Below are 19,635 nucleotides of genomic sequence, written 5' to 3'. Positions count from 1 at the left end.
TCTTTTGTCTCTGCTTCTGCTGAGCCATAAATTCCCTCCAAGAATTATGTTGAATTCAGCCAGCTAAGTGAAATCAATCAGCAAGTTTCAGAGAGAGGAAAAATAGCTTGGTGTTTTTTCCTGATACTATGAATGAGCATCAGGGCATCATAGAGGAGGAAATGTAGTTTTAGATAAGGGAGTATGGACGGTTTGGTGATGACTGTAAAGAAAGTAATTGACATTTATTTGAGTGACATTTTTATCTCCACCTTCTCAATTTCTATGTGAAGCTTCGATTATAGTAAAGGAATTTTAGAGACGGGAGATGGTGGAATAATGCAGCAAGTTTAATAAAAAAGTTATATATCAAAATGTCTTTGGGGAAATTGGTGTGAAGTTTAAAATTCATATGATATAATTTCTGTTGTTATTGTTGGAAATAAATTCCATATTTAATTCAGATAAGACTTCAACGATTGTTTAACCTTCTGTGAGTGCATCATAGCGCAGTGACTGGACAGACTATCCTGCCCACTGATTGCCTTCTGTATGATGAAATGGGGGAGGGATAAATAACTGCTAATTTAATGTAGAATTGATTATGTTTGTGCATTATAAGCATAGAGGGAGCAGAGCCTTCATTTTTGCAGAAATTTAAAATTGCCATTACACATTCCCTCTAATTTTGTTCTGAGATATTTTTCAATGGGCCAAGTGTATCTTGTGAGGAATGCCAATAACCTTACTGCAGATTTAAACTCTTCTTCAGCATACATCGACTTAATTAAATATTGGGTGCCTGATGTGACCATGGTGCACAAAGGATGCTTACTGGCTCAAATGACACATTTGTTCAAAAGTAACCAATCATAATCATATGTTACGATATCTCAAGCTATTCCCATTTTTTAAAAAAAGGAGTCAGTTGCAATTATGGTGGGGAAAAGGGGAGAGAAATTCCTAGTCCTTTAAGTGCCAATTTTGATTATCTCACCTATCCATATGCTCTCATTTTTTCTCATAGAGCATGATAATCTCATGGAAAAGACTAAAACAGTTCTGGAAAAAAATAAAAATGTTAACTGCACTTCCATATTGTGGTAACTCCAAAAATATTGTCCTGCACTGGTCACCTTTGTCACGAGGCTGCGACCCACCCGCTGTTCTGCTCACAGAGCTTTAAACTTGAGTTGGAACCCGAGCTGGAAATTGCCTCATGAAAAGGGAAGGAAAGGAGTGGTAAAGATTGACACAAAGTCAAAAAGTGAAACCTTGAAAGATGGGAAGAAGGGAAATGCTCAGGAAAGTATTTTTTTTTTGGCAAAAGGCTATTTAGACCGGGCTGGGTTTGAGGTGACAGCAGCCTTCATTTGACTCTTTATTCAGTATCCCTACTGCTACTGAAACCCAAGGCTATATCTTTGCCGCTTCAAGGCTCAAGTATTGTGGCGCTCTCCTAGTTAAACTCCTCTGTTCCACTCTCAGCAAATTGCACCTCATTCACAATGCTAAAATTTGCATCCTCACCCACATAAAGTCCTTTCTCAGCTCCTCTATCCTCTCCAAGACCTTATCTCATGTTGCTGTAAAAATAATGGACCTTGCTTTCAAATCCTTACTTGGCTTCACCCACACCTGTCCTTAAGGCTCGTCGTATGCCACCACATGCACCTTCTGCTTGTTTAACACTGAGCTGTGCCTTGTTTCCCCACTCACCTTTTATTGCCACCCGTTCAGCTATTGACTTCTATCTCCTTGAACACTCGACTAGTTCCTTCTAGCTTGCCAACTTCCCTCTCTGGCTGTTTTCGAAACTCTTATACAAGCACATGAATTAGGAGCAGGAGTAGGCAATTCGGCCCCTCGAGCCTGCTCTGCCATTTGATAAGATCTGAATGTGGCCTCAACTCCACTTTGAAAGCAACATACTATGGATATTGGAAACCTAAAAGAAAAACAAAAAATGCTGGAAAATCTCAGCAGGTCTGGCAGCATCCCTGGAGAGAGAAACAGAGTTAATGTTTCAAGTCCGTATGACTCTTCTTCAGAGCTGAAGAAGAGTCATATGGCCTCAAAACATTAACTCTCTTTCTCTCTCCACGGATGCTGCCAGATCTGCTGAGTTTTTCCAGTGTTTTCTGTTTTTATCTCAACAGCACTTTCCTGTTTGCCTCCCATAACATATGATGCACCTGTCAATCAAGAATCTAACTCGGCCTTGAATATATTCAGCGACCCAGCCTTCACTGCTCTCTAAGGAAGCAAAGTTGACAGACTAACGACTCCACAAGAAAAGAAAATTCTTTTCATCTCCATCCTAAATCCTCTTATTTTTAAACTGTGTCCTCTAGTACTAGTCTCGCCCATAACATCCTCCTATCATCTACCCTGTCAAGACTCCTTAGGATCTTATATGTTTCAAAAAGATCACCTCTCATTCTCCTAAACCCCAATGGGTATAGGCTCAACCTGTTCAACCTTTCCTCATAAGATAATCCCTCCATCCCAGGAATTAGTCGAGCGAATGTTCTCTGGACTGCTTCCAAAGCAATTTTATACTTTCTTAAATAAGGAGACTAAAACTATATGCATTACTCCAGATGTGGTCTCACTATGGAGCTGTACATCTGTAGCAAAACTTCCCTACTTTTATATTCCATTTCTCTTGCAATAAATGACAATATTCCACTTGCCTTCTTAATCACTTGCTCTACCTGCATACTAAATTTTTGTAATTCATGTACCAGGACACCCACGTTCCTCTGTATCACAGAGTTCTGCAGCCTCTCCATTATTTGCTTTCCTATTTTTCTTGCCAAAGCCACACTTTCCCACATTATATTCCACCTGCCAAATTTTTGCCCACTGACTTAACCTATCTATATCCCTCTGTGGATCCTTAATGCCCTCTTGACAACTTGCTTTCCTACCTATGTTTGTGTCATCAACAAATTTAGCAACCATACATTTGGTACCTTCATCCAAATCATTGAATTAGATTGTAAGTAGTTGATGCCCCAACACTGATCCCTTTAGCACTCCACTATTCACACCCTGCCAACCTGAAAATGATCCATTTATCCCTAACAACTGCTTTCTGTTATATATCCCATCCTCACAGAATCACAGAATTGTTACGACGCAGAGGGAGGCCATTATCCATGTTAATCTCTTATTTGTGTAGTAACCTCTGATATGGCATCTTTTGAATGCCTTTTGGAAATCCAAGTACACCACGTCTACAGGTTCCCCATTATCTTCATTGCTTGTTACTTTCTCAAAGAACTCTAATAAATTAGTCAAACATAACTTCCCTTTCACAGAACCATACTGACTCTGCCTGATCACATTGTGATTTTCTAAGCATTCTGCTATATCCTCCTTAGTATTGGATTTTGGCCTTTTCCAATGACAGATGTTAGGCTAGCTCGCCTTTAGTTTCCTGCATTCTATCTCTCTCCTTTCTTGAAAAGAGCTGTTATATTAACTATTCTCCAATCTGCTAGGATCTTTTCAGAATCTAGGGAATTTTGGAAGACCACAACCAGTGCACCTATCGCCTCTGCAGTCACTTCTTTTAAGACCCTATGATGCAGGCCATCAGGTCCTGGGCACTTGTCAGCCTTTAGCTCTACTGTTTTCCCAAAATCTTTCCCTGGTGATTGTGATTGTTTTAAGTTTCTCCCTCCCTTTTACCTCTTGTTTTTCAAGTATTTTTTGGGATGGTCTTTGTGTCTTCTACAGTGAAGACCAACACAAATTACCTATTCAATTCTTCCACCATTTCCTTGTTTTCCATTATTAATTCCCCAGAATCTCTCTCCAGAGGACCAACGCTCACTTTAGTTACTCTTTTCTTTTTTAAACGCTTGTAGGAACTCACACTATAGGCTGTAACTTCCGGGCCCCCAGCGACACATTGCGGGGAGGGCCGTACCCCCTTAAGATGTTCCCATTTAAGGTTTGCATGGCAATTGTCCAGAAGTGCAGACTTCCCCTGGACAATTGCCCTGCACTGGGAGCCATCCAAAAATGCATTTTAAATCACAAACTGCGGATGATTCTGACTGGGTAACATCAATAGTTACCCAGAAAAAGTTAGAAGGATTAAAACAACTTCTAACTTCTGGGTAACTGTTGTTCAGACCCAGACCAACCCCCTGCACCCCCCCCTCCCACCTCACACACACACACACACACACACACACACACACACACACAAAAAAGCCCCTGACTCCCCAGGGAACTCCTCCGACCTCCCAACCCCTCCTTTCACCCAAAGGATCTTGCAAGGGCCTCCCCCACCAACACCCCCCCCCACCCCACCCCCACCTGCTGACTACTCCACCCATGGGTCTCTCCCTACCCCCGGGATTCCCCCCACTGTATGGCACCTCCCCCACCCCCAGTGGGCCCAACTCTCACCCCCCCCACAAAGCCTGATACCTTCACCCTCCTCCCCCCCACCTCTGAGGCCCAACCCTGACACACACCCCACCCTTCCCCCAAGGCCTGACCTGATACAGCCCAAAGCCTGACTAACCCACCCACACCACTCCAGCCCAACCCCCTCACCAGAGGCCCAGCACCGTCCCCAACCTCCAATTCCCCCTCCCAACCTCCAATTTCACCCTCCCCCCGCCCCCCCGATCCGACTTTCAAACACCCCCACCCACCAAACCCTATCCTCTTACCTTAGACACTTAGGTTCTCCCTGGCCTGTCATGGACCTTTAAATTTCAATGGGCCTTTAAACTACCTGGCTTACGACAGCTAGTGCCATAAAAAAAAGTGGGGGGGACCTGCTTCACTTTGACTCTCCTGCCCTTCCACGCTGGGCCCCGGGGAGGCGCTGCACTGTCAGGATCTCATCTGGCCTGAGTCGGAAGGTCGGGTGAGATCGGATCGGATACAGAAGAAATTGGGCACAGAGAGGTGATCCGAAGTTGATTGCCACTCGTAGGAAGTTCAGGCCCAGTGTGTGTTTTTATATTTCTAGCCAGCTTTCTCTCATACTCTAAATTCTCCTTAACTTTTTTTCTAAGTTGTTCTTTGTTGGCTTTTAAAATCTGTCCAATCTTCTGACCTGCCACTTATCTTCACAGAATTGTGTGCTTTTTCTGTTGATTTGGTACTATCTTTAACTTCTATTTGTTAGCCACGGATGATGCATCCTTCTCCTAATATTACTTTTTCACTGGAATGTATCCTTGCTGAGTGTTATCAAATAGCTCCCTAAATGTCTGCCACAGCTTCTCTACTGTCCTATCTTTAACCTAATTTCCCAGTTCACTTTAGCCAACTCTGTCTTCATGTTCCTTGTAATTGCCTCGATTTAATGTCTCCTCAAAGCCGTTCTCTGATCATTCTTTAGCCCTCCGTAACCCTTTCATTTTCCCCTCCAGCATGGTGCTTCCATCATTTTCCCTTTGATGTAAAGTGGTTTGAGATATCTTCTTGTGTGTGAGGGCATACGGGAATGCAGTTATCTGCTTTTTGTGGATTTTAGGATTTGTTGATGGGCTTGGCGGAGCTGCTGACTTCACAGTTTCTGGAACTTTCAACAAGTGTTGTGGAAAACGGATATTATCTATTTTTGGAGGATATCATGGAAAGCCGAGGTCTTATATGGCACAGTAATAGCATCCCTAACACTGGGCCAGAAGTTCTGGGTTCAAGTCCCACTTCAGGACTTGATGGCCATGAGAGGGGCATTCATAACGTGGCCAAACAGATTGATTATCAGCCTGTAAATCCTTCCGGTATGCCTAATGGCAGGCGGTAAGAGTGGGAGAGTTTCCTGGTCAGCCATACTACAGAAGGCAACGACAAACCACTGCAGTACTTTTCCAAGTATAATCATGGATCAATTCATTGCAAGTCCGTGGCCGTCAACGCCCTCTTAGGACATGGTACCTGAAGGAGGGGTAAGAGGATCATGGGAAGCAGAAATTTGCAGCTTAAGATGTAATCATTCAACAATTGGTGAGTTCATTGCTGTGTCTGCCACAGAGGGCAGGTAATAGTGATATTTATAGTGATCAAGAAATTGGTATTAATAAAAATTAAGCTGCTGTAATGTAGGAAAAAAGATGAAGGAGGCAGGTTTTTAAAAATTGGGCATGCAAGGATGTGCGTGTATATGTGCGTATGCATGCATCTGTTGGATTGTGATTTTTAATACTTCATAAAAATTGCCCTTGTCAGTAGATTCATGCTGACTGCAAATGAGCCATTGATATTTAGACTGCACTCAGCTCAAAGCAGATCTCAACAGTGTACGCAAATGTGTATGCATAGTATTTATTTAGGCATCAAACCTGAATGCCATAGTACATGTATTTGTCCCATACAGTGGAATTGGAAAATAACAATAAAGAAAGGAAAGAACTTGCATTTGTGTAGCACCTCTCAAGTCCTCCAGGCTTTACAGCTAATTTAGTTTTTGAAGTGCAGTCGCTGTTGTGATATAGGAAATGATTAAGTCAATTTATGCATGCACAGCACATACCCATAAACGTGCATCCTGTGAGATAATGGACAGCTGATCTGTTTTGGTGATGGTGGTGCACAAATAGTGGCCAGAACTCCCCTGTTTTTCTTTGAAATTGTGCTGTGGTCACTTACCTTTGCTTAGATGCTAACTCAGTGACATCATCCAGAAACATGCGATCAGCTTCCATGTGTGTGTGTTCACACATAGGCTCTTTCTTTTATCAAATTTTGAGGAATGTTGCTTGGGGGCAAGGACTACTGTGACACCAGTCTCTTCTCTCCCACCACAAACCACAACCACCCCACCCCTGGCCTGCCCAAGTAATAAGTGTTATTAACAGGATGGAGAGAAAGGAGTGAGTAGGAATAACTCAATAAGTTAGGAAGCGGTAAACGTTTGTTTTATTACAACCTATGTAGGCTTGCCTAATGGAGTGTACAGCTGATCATTATTCTAGAGCTGTGACAAACAGCTAAAGTGTCTTGCAATCTGTATACGACTTTCACTGTCCTATATCACGATTTGTAGATTGGGGTAGACTATTTTATTGACTAACTTCAGTAGACCACACACTAATTATATGTTTATTTAATTTGCTACAGACTGGATGGATCTCTGGTAGGAGTTTTCATTGAAGCTGCTGACTACGGGAATAATAGATTAATCATAAAACGTTTGTGTGCACATTTCCAGTATTGCAAATGAGTTTTTTTATATCATATCCACTGCTCTAAAAGGATAAAGCAGAGGATAAAATACCCGTTTCCTCTATTTTTTATAGTCATCTGCAAATTGCACACAGAAAGCTCCCACAAACAGCAATGTGATAATGAGCAGATAATTGATGTTGTTTGTGGGCTTAATATTGGCCAGGAGATAAACAGGAACTTCCCTGCTGACCTTCCAACTAGTGCTGTTGGATCTTTTACATTCTCATGATGGGATCTCGGTTTAATGTCTCATCCAAAAGGTAGCACCTTCAACAGATCAGAGTACTTCCTAAATAATGAAATCTAGAAACAGTGGATATACAAGGATTCTTAGGGGTCCATGCATATAGATTGTTCAGTATCAAGGGTAGAGAGAGAAAATAACCAAAGAGGCCCATAGAATGCTGGCCTTTATATGCAGAGGACTAAAATTCAAGGGGGTAGAAGTTATGATTCAGCTGTACGAAGGCCTTACCAGACCACACCTGGACGACTCTCGACCGCACCTTAGGACAAATATATTGGCATTGGAGAGAATGCAGTTTACCAGAGCGATGTTTGGACTTCAAGGGTTAAATTGCGAGGAGAGATTACCCAAACAAGGGCTGTATTCCCTGGAATTTAGAAGGTTAAAGCATGGACTGGAATGAAGTTTTCAATGTAATGAGAGGAATTAATAAGGTAGACAGAGAAAAGCGATTTCCGCTGGTTGGGGAGTTTAGGACTAGGAGACATAGTCTAAAAGTTAGAGCTAAGCATTTCGGGAGTAAGGTTAGAAAACCCTTCTACACGCAAAGGGTAGAAGGATAGAAGTTCCACAAATGGCAATTAATGCTCGGTAAATCTCAAATTTTAAATCTGAGATTGATAGGTTCTTGTTAATGAAAAATATGAAGGTGCATGGGGCAAAGGTGGGTGGGTCACAAATCAGTTACAATCTCATTGAATGTTGGAACAGGCTTCAGGGGCCAAATGGCCTACTCCTGTTCCTGTGACAATGCAGCACTCCCTCAGTACTGCACTGGGAACGGTCGGCCTAAATTTTTGAGCTCAGGTCTTTGGAGTGAGACTTGCACCAGCCACTTTCTGACTCAGATGCTGGCACCTAGTTGGGTCGGGGCAATCCTAACTGAATTCTCTAAAGCATTTCCGATTGCAAAGTGCAACTTGTTGGTAATGGTTTGTAAAATTAAAAAATAAGGGCTACCATTTGTACTCAAGAAAAATAAGATGCCTAATACTGGGGATGGCATATTGAGACATCACTATTCCCAGCCAGAATGGAGATCATTGAGCAATTTACCTCATCATTCACACCTAGAGAACACACTGACTAGAATTCATTCACCTAATTTGTATGAACTACCCTCCATTTACTGCATTTTGTTAGAGAAATAATTTTGCTTTTATCAGGTAACATTGCTATTATTTTGGTTATAAGTTCTTTTTCCGAGAGTTTGGATAGACTATTTTAATTAGAATCTATAGACTGTGTGCTGTGGTAGAGGGTCTTGTAGCTTAGGCAGTAGCACCCTGTCCCGAGACAGAATACTCCAGATTTGAGCCCCACTCCAGGACTTGTTGACCATGGAAAAATCCAGCCACTGGCACAGGCAAGCCAGCAGATATTGGTGTGGATCCCCAGTCCAGATAAATGGAGAGAGTTAGCGGTAGGAAGGGCATCCGGCTACAAAACCACCCACCAAATCCAAAAATGATGGGTTGATATGATGGAGAGGGAGAAGGGCGATCAATCGCCACTGTGGCGACCCCATGTAACATGGGAAAAAGCCATAAGAGAAATACTGTTTGTTGTTATATGCTGTTTAAATGGACTCTGTTTACTGAGCAATAAAATAACTTTCTTTACTCTACAATACAGCATTTGTTGTTGGTCCTGCTGTAGTTGCCAGCCCATTTCCAACTCATTGGCTGGCACAATGGTGTCAATAGAGATGCTGTATTTTGGGTTACACATATGAAATATTGTGTTTTTTTCCCCTCCCAACCAGATTCCATAGGGAACGATGTGGGTCCCATGCTGGGCTTGAAGAAGTCTAGCTCTCTTGAGAGTTTGCAAACGGCCGTAGCTGAGGTCAGGAAGAACGAGCTCCCCTTCCACAGACCCCGACCTCATATGGTACGTGGTCGGGGTTGTAATGAAAGCTTCAGAGCTGCTATTGACAAGTCCTACGATGGACCAGAGATCCCTGACGATGGTAAGTAACAGTTTTTGCCTGGCTTCACATTGTAGAAAAGCAATCTGAGGATTTTTCCTCCTAAATGTTTTAGCTTATCCTCTTCATGGTTCATGATGCCAGCAGTGTTTGTTGGAATTAGCTACCCAATCAGACTGGAAATTATTTTCCCACCTTTCTAATTCCTTTGGTTGAACATCGAGCCTGATTGTTAACATGCTGTTTGACATATCTACTCTATCTTTGGGGTGTAAGCTTGTAGTCCAGAAATGTTTCAGCATGTGAAAAGTAGCACTTTGGGTCCATAAATTCTCTTTAGCAGCATGCTTCCTAAATTGTGATAACTAATTTGTTTTGTAGCTAATGAGAACCATAGCATGTGTTTCTGTACAGATTTCTCATTACATAGACTCCATCATTCACGTGTAATTAGGGGAACAGGAGTAGCCCATACAGCCCCTCAATCCTATTCTGCCATTCAATTAGATTGTGGCTGATCTGGATCTTAACTCCATTTACCCACCTTAATACTCTTACTTAAAAACCTGTCAGCCTCAATTTGGAAATTTTTAGTCAATTCCCGGTCTCATCAGCATTTTTTGGGGAGAGAGTCCAATTTTTCCCGATAGACTCATAGAATTGGAAAGCACAGAAGGAGGCCATTTGGCCCATCAAGCCCTCGGCAACTCTCTGCAAGAGCAATTTATCTGGTTCCACTTCCCCGCAATTTTCCCATAGCCCTGCAATTTTTTCTTCCTTCAGTTGCTTATCCACCAGTTCCATTTTGAAAGCCCTGAGTGAATCTGCCTCCACCACCCAAAGATGCACTCGCCCTCTCACCCTCTCTTTCTGACAATCCTGCATTTGGTTTCCCTTAGTTTGCTGCTCCCATACTGCTAACCCATTACTATTTTATTGTGATAAAGGATAATAAAACCTGCCTGCAATCACAACACATTGGAATTGATTATGAAATTGCAGTACAGCATGTTCCTATTTAAATTCGGCATTCAGCATTTTTCCACTACATCTCAAGGCATTTTCTTATATTGATCCCCATCTTCCTTAGAAACTGACATCCTTAGCAATGCTGTATCTTAAGAACTGATGCAGAAACCACAACTGGGATTCAACCTACAGCACCATTGAATCAATCCGTTTAGGGCAAGGTGAAATTGAAACGAGAAGCAAAGCAAAAGTTCCAGTCCTTCAAATGAGATGTTAAACTTTAGAATCATGTAGGATTTACACCACAGAAATAAGTCATTTGACCCCTAACCAGTCAACACCACTTATTATGGTCCACTCAAGCCTCCTCCCATCCTTCCTCAACTAATTCTGCTTGAGTATTGTTGAAAAAAAGAGATATTTTTGGCACGGGGCAACAAAATATTCATACTGTATGAGAAGAAAGTACTGATTGCTTAGCAAGTGGACTTTGATTGGTAGAGGCATTGCCATGGAGAATGCACCAGTTGATGGTGACTGACAGTTAACTGCTAAGTATTGTTGACATTTAAACCAGGCAGCTTGACACTGGTCAAGACATTGCCCTGGGGAATAAACCAGCGAATGGCTGTCACTCATTTTGTTTAGCTGAAACAGGCACAATGTGTGTACATGTTCTTTCTGCCTGCAAAGAACAGGGCCCTGTGTATTAATATATGTGACTTCCAGTACACCCTCTTTCATAGAGTATAAATATATTGTTTCCCCCGACATTGGTATTTTCTTGCGAATTGTCCTAATGAGTGCAAAATGAAAAACTTCGACAAAAAATGCCTTTTTGCAGCAATATTCAAGTTCTGTACTACCAAACGACTATTTGTAATTCTGTTGAGTTTAACGCTCTATCCCCTTTTTGCTCATATGTTCTCCTAGCTTTCCCCTGAATGCATCCATACTATTCACCTTAACTGCTCCCCTGTGTTAGCCAGTTCCACATTCCCAACACCAGCTCCTCCTCCAGGTACCATGTCCTAAGGGGTGTAGACGACCATGCACTTTCATCGGATTGGCTCATGGTTATTGCTTGGCAAAGTACTGCAATGGTTTGCCATTGCTTTCTGCAGTATGGCTGAGTAGGAAACTCGCACGCTCTTACCGCCTGCCATCAGGCATACAGGCTGATAATCAACCATGGCTGTTTGGCCATGTTATGAGCATGCCTGCCATGGCTATCAAGTCCTGAAATGGAACTTGAACCTGGAGTTTCTGGCCCAGAGGTAGTAACACAACCCACTGCACCACAAGACCTCCTATTATTCCCCACACCTCTAGGTAAAGAATCTTCTGAATTCCCTCTTTGATTTCTTAATCTTATCTCTTCTCTTGAAGGCCTCTAGTTTTGCTCTTCCCCACGAGTAGAAACACTCTTCCTGTATCTACTCCATCAAAATCTCTTAGAATTTTAAAGACCTCTATTAGGTCACCCTTCAACCTCTTTTCTCATGAGAAAAGAGAGCATGCTGTTCATCTTTTCCATATGGGTAAAATTGTACTTCTAGTATCATTTTTTAAAAATATACATTTGCATCCTCTCCAGTGCCTCTGTATCCTTTTTATAATTTTAAACCATTGTCCTCTTTTCCAGTTCTGATGGGTGTTAAAAGATTCAACGCCAGTGTTCAAATAAGGGAAGGAAATTCATTAATGCATTTTGGAAGGAAAAATGAGGAGAGGCAGTATAAACTAAATGGTGACAGTTTAAAGGGGGTGTATGAGCAGAGGTATCTGGGGGTTCACATACACAATTTTTGAACAAGTCGGAAAGCATTTAATAAGCACATGGGATCCTAGGGTTTGTTCACAGAGGCACAGAGTACAAGCAAGTCAAGTTATGGTAAACATTCATAAATCACTGATTAGGCTTCTCAAGTCTTGCATCTAATTCTGGACACTACACTTCAGAAAAGGTGTCAAGACCGTGAAGCAGGTGCAGAGGAGATTTACCAGAATGGTAAATTCTGCAATGTGACTGACAAAAAGTCATCAACCTGAAATGCTCAGCTGAATTTTACACAGATGCTAAGGCTGCGCCCACTGGCTGAAAAGTCAGGACTGAGTCTGTGTCCGCTGGGCAGGAAAGACACATCCAGATTTTACGGTCATCAGCCAATTAGCTGCCTCAAGGTATAGCTTCTTCCCCCCCCATGAGGGAGAGTGTCCCACCTCCAAGAGCTGCCGGCCAATAAAATGGTCAGCAGCTCTATCAGTCCCGTCAGCACGACTGGGAGCATTGGCCTCTATTTGAGCTGCAGTTGGTTTCTGCTGAAGGCCAAACTGGAATGTAAGTGGGGTGACTTTGCAGGGGCCGGTCAGGCAGGCAGGCCCTGAGAAGGGGTGAGGGTGGAGTTGTGGTGTTTCAGTAAGGATACCTGCTCCCGCAGCCAAGCCGCCAAGGTTTGCCTCGCAGCCTTGCCACATGGCATGGGTGCCCCTCAATGCTGGTAAAATCCCAGCAGAAGCAGGAGGAGGCCCTTAAATGGTCATTAATTGTCCCAAGGCAGGGCTGTCTGCCCTACATTTACCCTGCTGCTGGCAAAATAAAGTGGAGGTGGGTAGGCAACAGGCATGATGCCACATCACCCCCCCAACCACCCGGCCATCGCACCTGATATTACATACCCCACCATCCCCACCCACTCACCTCCCCCACAGCCCCGTCCGCAACCCCCATCTACCTGCCAGCCCATCCTGGTCATTGACTCTGTTTCTCTCTCCACAGATGCTACGAGACCAACCTCAGTATTCCCAATGTTTTCTGATTAGCAGAATGATCAGAATAATACAAGGGATGATGGGCTTCAGTTTTGTGGAGAGACTAGCGAAGCTGGGATTTTTCATTTTAGAGCAGAGAAGGCTAAAGGGAGATTTATTAGAGGTATTCAAAATAATGAAGGATTCCAATAGGTTGGATAAGGAGACGCTGGAGAGAGGGTTATTAACCAAAGGGAATAATTTTAAGGTAATTGACAAAAAAAATCAGGCAAAGGATGAAAAGAATCTCATCTACACAACGAGGTGTTATGATCTGGAATACACTCCCTGAATGAATGGTGGAAGCAGACTCAATTGTAACTTTTAAAGGGAATTAGATACATAGTAGTAAAGAAGAGAGCTTTCAGGGCTATCAGGAATGAGCACGGAATGGAATTGGTATAGGAACAATGGGCCAAATGTCCCCCTTTCACATTGTATGAAACTCCCATTGCCAATTTAACATTCCTCCCAGAACATTACTGCAAGGGAGGGGCTGGTGGTGCGATAATTGTCTGGTCATTCATCTCTTTGTTTGTCGGCCATTGGTGCTGCAAATTTAACTGCCTCATTTGCCTACATAACAACAGTCACTTCACTCATAAAACAGTTTCACATTCAGAGATTTCAGTGTGATAAGATGCTGAATGCTTGAATGCCGGCATTAATAACTTGCAGTTTAGGACCAACATAGATGTGGAACAAAGGGTCGTTGATAGTGGTTGAAGGACATGGCTGGGTCATGCCAAGAGCTGTATCAAGGATGGGTTTGCGGTTCCTGTATTATTGTAGTAATTAATTTCTCTATGATCCAATAGATATATTTTAACATGGAAACTGGTTTTCAATTGCAGAGCCAAACCTTCGTGCTATTGAAATAGCAAATGTATACATCACAAAGGCAGTTTGGCTCATTGAAGACAGGGTTATAGACATGGTTTATCTTACCATTCCTCTCCTCCTCCATATCACTAGCAGTTGATTACTGGCTTATTTCACGCATGAGAAAAAACTGGTATCTCATGAGCAGTTTCATTTCTTTTGAGTTGTAGGTTTTCAATATTCATGAAAATCACTCCTATAATAAACCGCTTGTGGTGTAATAGCTAACATTTGTTTATATGACAGACACGATGATTTCAACTCTACATTGCTGCTATTAATTTTTTTAAATCCATAGACAAGGTCACAACAAATTAATTTTTTGTAGCAGAGCTAATATACAGTGAATTTTTTTCTTTATGTGGTTTATAATTCTCCTGAGTCCTTCCCTTGTGCCATATACATTGTCTCTTTCTTTGTGTTGTTCATAATTCTTCTGTATCCTTTTTCATGCTATGTACAACTATATGCTTTAGGTAATGGTAGCATACTGATAATGTTACTGGGCTAATAATCCAGAGGCCTGGACTAATGCTCTGGAGATATGAGTTTGAATCTCACCATTGCAGCTGGGGAAATTTTAATTCAATTCATAAATATGGAATAAAATGCTAGTCTCATTGATAATGATAATGAGATTACTGGATTTGTACAAAGCCACCTGATTCACTAATGTCTCTAAAAATAAAACATCCATACTCAACCTGGCGTATATGTGATGCCAGATACCATTAAAAGTTTGCAGCCCTCACCTGGTCTGGCCTACATGAGTCCAGACACCGCAACAGTGTGGTTGACTCTTAACTCCCCTCTGGAATGACCTGGCAAGACACTTTGTTATGTAAAACTACTTCAGAAGAAGAATAAAACCAGAAGGAACACCCAACATCAGCTTAAGCACTAAGGCACACCCTGCTCAGTCCACCCTGGAAAACTAATATCTGGAGGCTTGTGTGAAAAATTGCAATGCAGTCCCACAGACAATGGCCTGACAGAATCATACTCACAGAATCATTCCTTCCAGCCTCCTAGACTCCTCCATCACCATCCCATGATATGTCCTGCACCACCAGAGGTGGTGGCGTAGTGGTTTTCAGGAGGAAGGAAGTGGCCTTGGGAGAGCTCAACATCGACTCCAGATCCCATGAAGTTGCATGGTACCAGGTCAAACATGAGTATGGGAACCTCCTGCTGATTACCATCTACCTCCCTCTTTCAACAGACGAATCAGTGCTCCTCCATGGATCATACTTGGAATAGGCACTGAGAGTAACAAGGGCACACAGTGGCTGGTGGACTTCAACATGCACCATCAAGAGTAGCTCAGTAGCATCATTACTGACCAAGCTACCTGAGTCCTGAAGGACATATTTAATAGAATGGACCTGTGGTAGGTTTTAAGAGAACCACCACAAGGGAAAAATGTACTTGACCTCATTCTCACCAATCTACCTGTCACAGATGTTCACCTGCATCTGTTCATGGCAGTACTAGCAGGAGTGACCACTGCTCACCTTTGTGAAAATGAATTCCTGCCTTCACACTCATGATACCCTTCATCGTGTTTTGTGGCAGTACCACCATGATAAATGGGATAGCTTCATTACAGACCTAGCAGCTCAAAACTGGACATTCATGAGGCATTGTGGGAAGTTAACAGCAGAATTGTATTCCACCACAATCTGTAACCCCATAGCTCAGCAAATCCCTCATTCTGCCAATAGCATCAAGCCAGTGGACCAAACCTGGTTCACTGTGGAGTGCAGGAGACTCTGCCAGGAGCAGCACCAGGCATACCTAAAATGAGATGTCAACCTGGTGAAGCTACAACTTCAAGGCTAAGCAGTGGAAGGAGCATGCTATAGACAGAGCTAAGTAATCAAAGTTCTGCAATCCTGCCACATCCAATTGTTAATGATGGTGGACAATTAAAATAAACTAATGGAAGGATGGCAGAGCCCAGCATATCAGTGCAAAAGACAAGGCTGAAACATTTATAATCACCTTCACCTAGAAGGGCCAAGTGGATGATCTTTCACAGCCACCTCCTGTCATCCCCAGCATCACAGATGCCAATCTTCAGCCAATTCAATTAACTCCATGTGATATCAAGAAATGGCTGAATGCACTAGATACAGCAAAGGCTATGGACCCTGACAACATCTCAGCTGTGGTACAGAAGACTTGTACTTGAGAACATGCTGTGCCCCTAGCTAAACTGTTTCAGTATGCCTACAATACTGGCATCTGCCCGACTATGTAGAAAATTGCCCAGGAATGTCTTGTCCACAAAAAGCAGAACAAATCCAATCCAGCCAGTTGCCACCCAATACATCTACTCTCAATCATGAGCAAAGTGAAGGAAGATGTCTTCAACACTGTGAGAAAGTGGCACGCAGTCAGCAATTACTTGCTCACTGATGTCCAGCTTAGGTTCTGCCAGAGGTGCTGTGAGAGTGACTGCCCTTGACCTCATGGCAGCTTTTCACCAAGTATGGCATCAAGGAACCCTAGTAAAACTGAACTCAATGGGAATCAGGGGGAAAGCCTTCCAACGGTTGGAACCATATCTAGCACAAAGGAAGATGGTTATGGTTGTGGGAGGCTTACCATCTCAGGCCCCAGATATCACTGCTGGAGTTCCTTAGGCACAATCTTCAGTGACTTCATTAATGACCTTCTGTCCGCCACAATGTTAGAAGTGGGGATGTTTGTTGATGATTGCACAGTGTTCATTTCCATTCACACATTCTCAGATAGTGAATTAGTCTACATCGATATGTAGCAAGACCTTGACAACATTCAAGATTGGGATGATGAGTGGTAAGTAACATTCTCACCACACAAGTGTTTGACAATGACCATCTCTAAAGAGGGAGAACCTAACCACCATTCCTTGATATTCAATGGCATTACCATCGCTGAATCCCCCACCATCATCAACTTGGGGATCGCCATTGACCAGAAACCTAACAAGACCTGCCATACAAGTACTGTGGCTACAAGAGCAGGCCAGCAACCGGGAATTCTGAGGTGAACAACTCACTTCCTGACTTGCTAAAGCTTGTCCACCATCTACAAGTTAGGAATGTGATGGACTACTCTTCACCTTCCTGGATAAGTGTGGCTCCGACAACACTCAAGCTTGGCACCATTCAGACAAAGCAGCCCGCTTGATTGGCACCCCATCTGCCAACTTAAGAGTTCACTCCCTCCACCACTGATGCATGGTGACAGCAGTGTGTACAAGAAGTGCTGCAGCAACTCACCGTGGCTCCTTCAACAGCACCTTCCAAGCCCACGACTTCTATCACCTAGAAGGGAAGAAAGGCCTGCGGATGCATGGGAACACCACCACCTGCAACTTCCCCTCCAAGCCACATGCCATTCTGACTTGGAAATATATGGCCATTCCTTCACTGTCGCTGGATCAAAATCCTTTAACTCCCTCCCTAACAACACTGTGGATGTACCTACACCACTTGGACTGCAGTGGTCCAAGAAGGTGACTCACCACCATTTTCTCAAGGACTGGACAATAAGTGTTGCCTCGCCAGTGACACCCACATCCTACGAAAGAATGAAAAAGACACTTCAACACCTGGGTCCCGTCCACCATTTTTAAAAGCATCCATGGTCAGCCCCACTCCATGAAAATCTGGCTCATGTTCTCTGCAACCTATCCTCATAATTTACCACTCTTAGCCCTGGTGTCATTCAGGTGAATCTGCACTACATCCCCTCTAGGGCCAGTACATCTTTCCTGACGTGCAGTGCTCAAAACTGAACACAGATGTAGTGTAGCCTTTATAACTAGAAACATATATTTTTACCACTTCATAGCCCAATGCCCTAAAAACCAACACTTCACTGACATTTTATTATGTTTATTTTTGTACCTGCCCCTTTAGATTCTCCCGTGCGACCTGTACATTCACCACAGGTGCCCTGCCTCGGCTTCTTGGCCACGTACACAGCCCCTTGTGTGCATGGAGGTGCCACTGGCAGGGGAACATAGACGGTGGCTTTTTTTTCTTGTACAGCAACCAATTTGACAATTCAACATCAGAAGCTGTTGGAATTTCTGATGTGTCTTCAAGCTGCGGAACTGCGGGTTCACATCAGCTCTGCGACCTGTCAATGATAGGAATTGCATCTGAGGCTGAGAAAGCCCTTTGTAAATTCAGCAGTTAATAGCTACATTAAGGCCATTTACAAAAACAATTGGCAGGCCCCTCTGAAGAGAGGTGACTGGCAGCTCACATGATATAAATGAGAATATTAAATATCCCTCTATGTATGTAATATTCCTCTTTAAAATAAAACATAAACAAACCCAATTACTTATTTATAGAGCTCCGACAGTTATTAAAATCAGAAAACATTCTGGAAGACACGAAATAGGATTTTTATTCCCACTTGAAAGGCCAAGTAAAGCGTATTGTGGAAATACAAATCCCACGTCAGTGCCCTTCCATTATGATTTTTTAAATTATTTATGCACTGTTTGGACAAAACCATCACCACAAAATATCAAATATTGAAAGGAGAGGTCGCCGAATGCTGTACTTTATGAAGAATATTTAGAAGATACGATTAAACTTGCAGTTTTTTTTGAGCAGTAAATTGGTTCAAATAATTGATTTCCTGCTAAATTCGTGAAGGATTCTCACTCAATTAAATCACCATGGTTTTCTTACCAAGGATCAGGCCTGTTTCTGTTAAATAAGAAGATTTGCTTTTCTATGGAGCATTTCATGACCTTAAGGATGTCCCGAAGTGCTTTACAACCAATTATGTGCCTTATGAAATAGCCGCCGTTGTAATGCGGGATGCACCGCAGCCAAATTGTGCACAGCAAGATCCCACAAACAACAAGGAGATAACAATCAGGTCATCTGTTTTATATATGTTCGTTGGACAATAAATATTGGAAAGGACGTTGAGGGGAACTCTCCTGCTCTCCTTCAAATAGTGCCTGAGGATCTTTTACTTCCACCTGAGAAGGCAGACCGAGGTACAAACACATGCCATAACGCGGTTGGCGTGGGCTGTCATGCAGGAGTAGACAGGCTGTTTTTTTTTAAATTTTTAAAAGTGGGGGACGAAAGGAAGGGGTGGGGGCACTATCTTTGGGGGTGCCATGTGCGCATCGGGAGGGCAGCCTCCCTAAATAGTAACCCCCTCCCCCTTTCTACCTAGCTGCCTCCTCGCCAAAAGTCACCACTGCCACACACTGACCCCTTCCATGAACTGGCTCAACCCTTCCCACCCAATACTCCAAACTTACCTGGCTCTGGGATCCATTGGACTGTCTTCTTGGGACTGGTTGCAGTCCTAACAGCACCCGCTAATGCGCTCTTGGTGCTCCTGGTATGACAGGAGCCGCCAGCCAATCTGATTGGCCAGCAGTCCCGAGGGCGGGACTTTCACCCCAGTGAGGGGCAGAAGTCCTACTTTTAGGGGGAGGCAGTGGCATAGTGGTATTGTCGCTGCTGTGGTATTCAAATGACGCAGGTTATTGCTCTGGGGGTCCGGGTTTGAATCCCACCACGGCAGATGGTAAAATTTGAATTCAGTAAAAACCTGGAATTGAAAAAGTCTGATG

The 19,635-nt window shown here is 43.1% G+C and overlaps 1 protein-coding gene across 6 annotated transcripts in view; it reads left to right on the top strand.

The window, feature by feature from the left end:
- Nucleotides 1–19,635, top strand: part of LOC121284923 (partitioning defective 3 homolog B-like) — an 885,862-nt gene that overhangs the window by 531,706 nt on the left and 334,521 nt on the right. For all 6 annotated transcript variants that reach the window (XM_041200843.1, XM_041200844.1, XM_041200842.1 and 3 more), the window contains one exon: nt 9,201–9,407. In XM_041200843.1, the coding sequence (XP_041056777.1) occupies nt 9,201–9,407 (207 nt within the window). The remainder of the gene's footprint in view (nt 1–9,200; nt 9,408–19,635) is intronic.

This window comes from Carcharodon carcharias, chromosome 12 (genome assembly GCF_017639515.1).
Source record: "Carcharodon carcharias isolate sCarCar2 chromosome 12, sCarCar2.pri, whole genome shotgun sequence".
Taxonomy (NCBI): Eukaryota; Metazoa; Chordata; class Chondrichthyes; order Lamniformes; family Lamnidae; genus Carcharodon; species Carcharodon carcharias.
Note: the sequence above shows the minus strand (reverse complement) of the source record. Positions and strands in the feature narration are given on the sequence as shown.